General features: G+C 50.2%; 2 protein-coding genes across 2 annotated transcripts; one reads left to right on the top strand and one right to left on the bottom strand.

Moving 5' to 3' along the window:
* Nucleotides 1–871: 871 nt before the first annotated feature.
* On the top strand, nt 872–2,198 carry LOC311615558 (heat shock transcription factor, X-linked member 3-like; the record flags this gene model as incomplete). Its single annotated transcript, XM_084870903.1, has 2 exons — nt 872–1,363; nt 1,644–2,198. The coding sequence occupies 2 exons, from the start codon at nt 872–874 to the stop codon at nt 2,196–2,198; spliced, it is 1,047 nt and encodes a 348-aa protein (XP_084727029.1).
* A 1,303-nt stretch (nt 2,199–3,501) lies between these two features.
* Nucleotides 3,502–4,786, bottom strand: LOC311615559 (protein EOLA1-like; the record flags this gene model as incomplete). Its single annotated transcript, XM_084870904.1, is given in 4 exon segments — nt 3,502–3,551; nt 3,554–3,580; nt 3,583–3,708; nt 4,714–4,786. Coding segments are annotated over 4 exon segments (276 nt in total).
* Between the last annotated feature and the right edge of the window lie 1,842 nt (nt 4,787–6,628).

Raw genomic sequence — 6,628 nt, forward strand, 5'->3', positions numbered from 1 at the left:
GTTTCATTGTGACCTGAGAGTGGTGAAATTTGGGGGCAAGCCAAGCTCCAGAGGGGGCTCCATATGACATCAGAGGGTGCAGCTGTCCATTCCCACTACAACCCCGTGTTTAATGTCTTCTCTCAGGTGCTTTGGGTAGCACTGAGGTTGAGGAAAGAGAGGCACATTCCCACCTGTGCTGTAGCACAGCCCTATTCTAGGGACAACTCGACCCAGAGCTAAGAAAATAAGATTCTCTTTTGGGCTCATCTTAGCAGGACCTACTAACCAATAGGCACAGTTGGAAGAGACCAAAGCAGGAAGCTTGTGAGGGGTGCATTGAAGAGGGGGGCTACCTACTGAGACTAGGGAACCACCATTTTCTGGGAGGAACAGTCCCCCAGGGGCCCATCTGACCCAGGCAGTATTGGAGGTTGCCCAAGTTGGAACTAACCAGGATCTGGCCCTTGAGCAACAAAGAGGCCACCAACTGTCCCCCCTCCTCTCTGTAGGGATGGAGGTAGAGATAGGATTGGGACCTTTCAACACACATGCAGTGAACTAGCAACAAGAAACAATCTTTCTGGAAGCAGATGAGCACATTTTCTATTAATCTGACCCTTATATTTTGTACTATTTGAAAAGAGAGAAGATGGGGGCTCTAAAGATATCCACTCCCCCACACTTGGCCAGAGCCCACTCTCCAGAGCAGCCATAAGTCACCTTTGTGACATCACATGATTTAAGCAGCTGGTTGCCCCACGACCGAGACTCTAGAATTTTGAGGACAGTATATATAGGGCATCGCTGCTGTGACCACAGGCATTTCTGACCCCACTTTTGAAGTGATAGGATCCAGAGTGCCAAATGCTTGTTGATGTAGAGCATCAACATGGCTAGTCAGAGTACCAATGAGATGCAGGAAGCCAGGCTGGCCCCATCAGAGGATGGGCAGCCACCAATACTGGTCCAATATGATACATCCCCAGGCCCCCATGTGGGTCCCAGAGAGGCTTTGGAGAGGCACGGTAGCCAAGAAGAGACCCAAGATCCAAGCCCACAAGACAACCCTCAACCACAGGCCCCAAACCAAAGCGCCGACAGTGTGGAAGGAAACAACATTCTTTATGGATTGTCCTTCCCAAGAAAGCTTTGGAGGATAGTGGAGGATGATGCCTTCCAGTCTGTGTGCTGGAATGAAGACGGAGACAGCGTGATCATCAAGGCAAACCTTTTCCAGAGGGAGGTTCTCTGCCGAAGGGGTGAGGAGCAAATCTTTGAATCGAACAGCCTGAAGAGTTTCATCCACTTGATGAACCTCCATGGTTTTAGCAAAATACGCCCTGATGATTCTTCAGTTTGCTCTCCAAGGAATAAGATAATGGTAAAGTAGAAAGTCCTCCCATTTCCCATGTTCCCTGTTACTCAAACATCTTCCTAGTGAACCCAGAATAATGATATACTGAAAAGGCTTCATTTCAGGCCCTAAACCTTTTTCACATGATACAGTATTTATCAAAAAATGAGAAACTATAGATTTTTATTTGAAACTATAACCCCCTTAGAGATAACCTGCAGAAATGAGAAAAGACTCTGAGAGGCCAGTTAATGTCAAATAGATATCTTTTCTCCACAAATGACTAAATTAATTAATTTTGTTTCAGATCTACCAAAACAGAAATTTCCAGAGAGACAAGCCTTGGCACCTCCTAAACATTAAGGCAAAAGTCAATCAAGTGGCTCGAGTTTGTCCAGGTACCAGTGCCAGCCCTGCAAAGAGAAAGAAGAAGACGGCCCCCACAAGACGCTCTCCAAGACTACACCAGGAGGACAGCAAAAAAGAAGCTGAACAAAAGGCTCAGGAGACAGATAAGAATGAATGGGGATCCAGTGCCACCCAGGCATTCGAGTTCTTCGCTCCTCAGCCCCTGAGCAGTGCCATGGAGGTTCAGTGTCCAAGTGCAGCCAGTGGTTCAAGTGGGGAGGACACTTCTGGTAATTTCATGTTTGTGCCCACAGCTACTGCCGGAACCGATGGCACAGGGGATCTGTTCCCCACCCTCCCAAATAAACCACCACAAGGTTCAGTGATGTCTTTATATAACATATGCTATTCAGTTCTGATAGCTGAACTTTTAGACTTGGCTCCACCTGAGGACCCTGACCAGGCCGAGGAGGAAGACCATGAGGGCTCCTCAGATAACAAGTATTCACTCTGAGAGCAGTTCAAGGACAATACAGTCCCATAATTTCACAGGCTTTGTAACCACAAATCCATTTCTGCTATAATATAGAAAGGCAAAACTACATGTTACAAAATAAACAATCCAATGAGAATTTTGAGTCCGTGGTCTTCTGTTTCCATGCCACACACCTCGTCAGATGAGCCTGAGGATGCTAGAAATCCTGGCCCCAGAAAGATGTGCATCCAGGTTGTCCTCTTTCAAGTTCACCCACTCAGCCAAGGATCTGGCTTGGGCATCCTGAGGCAAGCCCAGGAAGACCTGGTACCCTGAGCCTTGCCTACTGAACAGGAGACAGAACTTCCTGGCTCCTGACCTTGTGAGAATCACCTTACATTAGTCATGCATCCTGAAACAGGAGGGTCTTTGCTCACAGGTCCCCCTATGATGCCAGGAAGTTTCTGATCAGCATCTGAGTGTGTCTAGCCCAAGTTCCAGGGGCCTTCCAGAGAGTCCCATCATTCTCACAGCTAACAATCATTCAGGCCACCCCATCTGCTAAGTGGTGTACTACAGAGCCAGTTTGGTTTAGAAGATGGGCCATTCCAGTCAAGGCCTGGGAGAAAGCTCATCATTCCCACAGCTAACAATCATTAGTAACCCTGCTAAAAATGATCCAAATAAATTAAAGAGTGCCCACACAGGAAAACAAAAACTCTACCCATCACTTTTCCATCAGAGCTGTATTTCAGATCTGTCCTTGGGTCCCGAGGTAGCTATGTGACATGTGTAACACAAGCCCTCATGAGCCAAGGGACACTTACAGCAGACCAGTCACTTGCCAGGAGAGACAGGTGCTTTCTTTCAAAGTCTGATGTCCCTTCCACCATGAATGAAGCCATGCCTGGCTGGTCATTCTCCGGCAATCATTCAGTGCCTGCTCCCAGACCTTCCACAGGGTCCCTGGTTGCTGCTGAAGTGTTCTGTGAGTTTGACCAGAACAAAGAGATGGGATTCCCAAACAATAACCAGTTCTGCTAAAACATTTTTTTCTCTATAAAACCCAGGAATGAGCAGGACCAAAAAGAGTGATAGCACCAAGATATGTCCTGGCAGCTTTCCCTTTTCCCTAATGTCAAACAGAGTGCTTGAGACAGGCAATGAGCCCACAGAGGCATCTCCTGAGGACAGTCGCCTACAATTGAGCACAGAAATGTGTGTGTCTCCACGGTGATGCCAATTCAGTTGAACCTGACTTCTATGTCCAGGGCATGATGGGCCTTTGATGGTGATGATTCATCTGGATTCTTGGTAACCTTCCTGTGGAGTCCCCCTGACTCTAGGGGATCAGGTGCTGTGGGATGCCTACCTGGAAGATAGCCTTTCCCCTTTCCTGGGTATGTGCTCCAGTAACCACCTGGGTTTGAAAGTGTAGTCGGGTACTTCTGCTTCAGGTTGGTCAGGAAAGCCTGCTGTTCCAGTTCTACAACCTCACCAGGGGCCACGTTTTTGGGGCACTGCAGAGTTTCCTCAATGTCAGGGAGCCCTTTGCACCAAGAGAGAAGCACTGAGATGTTTTTTCTTCCATCAATCAAAGGCTTCTTGTGAGAGAAAAACGGTTCTTCAAAGTTACACCCACGAGAGGCTAAGCTGATTTCATCAAAGGGACACGAAGTGAGCTGGGTCCCTCTGACTGAGCACTTCCAATGTGTCAAACGCTGTTCAGGGAATTCTGGGTGAGGCCAGGGGAGAGAGGGAAAAGAAGAGGACAGAGCCTGGTCCATTAACGGGCAGGTTCCAGCCTGACTGCTGTGGGCAGCACACACAGGTCAGAAGAGCCCTGACTGCTGTGGGGAACCCACCGGCATTCAGGTTCCAAGCCCTTCACCAGGTGAAAGGAGCTGGTGTGGGACCTCGACCACTGAGGGGTGAGCGAATGTGCCCAGGATGCCATGGGCAGTGGGAGTGGGGCAGCTGTGTGAGGTCAGGCAGGCAGCCTGAGTCTGGATGCCACCCAACATTCTCTGTGTGGTGTGCAGCCTCCCATACTCTGTCACGCACACACACGTGTGCATGCATAAACATACATGTGTGCACACAGGCAACAGCACGTTCAGACTCGGACCTGTCCTGCCCCTCAGGTCACCAATTGGAACTGAGGCCCAGTGTGGACAGCAGGGTTCACCCAGGTCGTAGGAACTCGGCCCACGGAACCCCAGCCTGGGCCCCATGCTGCCCCTTTGAAGGTGTTCTGCTTACAGAAGCCACAGCCCACCACCACAGGTTCAAAAGAAAACAAGTCCCAAACTCCTGAGCAAGGTCCTGGGGGTACTCTTGGAGGGGTGTGAGCTGCGCTCAGGGTGTCACATCTTGCCTAGGATCACTCCTCAGCCATACTTCTCCCTTCCCAGAGCAGGGCTTGAACATGCTTGGGTTCCACCCCAGCCTCTCCAGCAGCAGCTCCCGCCTGAGGACATATTTCCAGTCCCTGTTCGCAATGTGGGTGGTGATGGTACAGCTGCCCTGGCTGCTCACTAGGGTTGCCAGTAACTCTCCAGAGTCTTCACTTCATTTAAGACAAAACCTGCATAAGGCTGTGGGAAGAAGAGGCAGGAGAACTCCATCTCTCTAGAGATCCGTGGGCCCCACAAGTGAAACCACAAGTGTGACTATCCATAAGCATCATGTATCAGCCCTCCATGTTCATAGTCTGTGGGATGACCTCTGCTCAATGTCTCCTGGGGCCCTGGAACCCCACTGACAGGGGTGGTGGGAGAGCAGAGTGTTGGCTCCTTCTTCCTATCCCCACTCAGTCAACGGCCAGGCCCAATGGAGTGTTGGAGAAGGTGGAGACAGGTGAGGAGAGGCACTCAGTATAGAATGTTGCCAGTTCCACAAAGGAGGTCACTGAGATCAGAGGAGCACAGAGGAGGGAGAAAGGGCGCTTTTGACTTCACACCAGGTGAGTGGGTTCTAGCCCTCTCCCAGCACAGACCCTCCTGGGCTTTGCTTCTTCTCCTTACCCCCACCCACCCCAGCACAGTCAGCTAACCTCGTCCTTTTATCTCAATGCCAGAGAGGTCCCTAAGAACCCTTGTCCCTCTCCCAGGGCTCCTGATTGTAAATCCCTATAATCCAACCTCAGTTGGAAACTGGGGCATAGTATGAACTCATCCTGCCAGGTGTCTCCCTCCGACCCCTTTGGGAGCCACCTTCCTTCATCCCCTGGCTGCACCAATGCTATCTGCTCTCAGCAGGCACACATGGCCCCACTACAGCTTAAAGAAAGGAATAACAGGAGCAGAAAGAATTGGCACTGGTACCCACACTCCATGCCCATATCAGGCCCTGGGATGGGCATGATCCAGGGATTCTGGAATTCAATCCTCAAATAAGTGGGTGGGATAGTGCCATTGTCACCCCATTCTACAGTTGAGAAGGTGGCACCGGGGGATGAAAAGATGGCCCACGATCTTGGGGCCCTGACTGCCTCACCCACTGTTCTTGCCTCTTTTCCGTTTACCTGAGAAAGGAGGTCCTTCCTCCTCGTTGGAGGCCAGAGCTATGCAGTTGCAGGAGCAGAAACCCAGCCTGAAGATTCATCCCAGTCCTAGTACCTCTCGGCGCTCAGTCTCCACAGAGCTGTGAGTACCTGGCCCTTAACAGGACAGTCAGAACTGGTGGCTACACATCATCATCATCGTAAGGACTGAGCCTCAGTACTGCACTCCACATGAGCACCCCCCACTCTGCATGTCTCTCCCCTCCTGTCTTTAAAGGACATAAACCTGATGTCAGCTATTTATGAAACACACCCACTCTCAAAGACAAGGCTCCAGTGACAAAGCTGCCACCTGTTCACTCTCTTCCCAACCCAGTGTCCTGACAGTCCCTGTGCCCAGCTCCTCTGCATTCACCCCCTTTCTCTCTGGCTGGGTCTCCTATAGCTGGTCTCTGGATCCCATCTCTTGCTCACCTCAGGACCTTATCCATAAAAAAAAGGACTTTACAGAGGTAATCAAGTTAAAATGAGACCCACCTCCAATGACCCGTGTCCTCACCTAAAGAGGGAATTTACAGATAGACATGCACACACGAATACTTTATAAAGATGAAGGCTGAGACCTACAAGCCAAGGAGTGCCAAAGCTTGCCAGAAAACCACCAGAAGCTGGGGACAGGGATGGACAGATTCTCTCTCAGACCTCAGTATAAGCAAACTGGGCCCACATTTCCATCTCTGACCTCCAGCCTCTGCAACAGTGAGACAATACATGTTGTCTGTTGTTTAACCCACTAGAGCTCTGGTGCTTTCATGTGACCACCCCAGCAAATGACCACAGAGGCATAGCTCCTTCCCGCACTCTCCACAGGGTAGAGAATGGTTTCGCCACCCACAGCCTATCAAATACATTCTTTCATGTCTACATTGTCTTCTAGCCTATATTTTTCTGCCTGCATGGTATA

This window comes from Pipistrellus hanaki (assembly GCF_964339955.1).
Source record: "Pipistrellus hanaki genome assembly, chromosome: X".
NCBI lineage: Eukaryota > Metazoa > Chordata > Mammalia > Chiroptera > Vespertilionidae > Pipistrellus > Pipistrellus hanaki.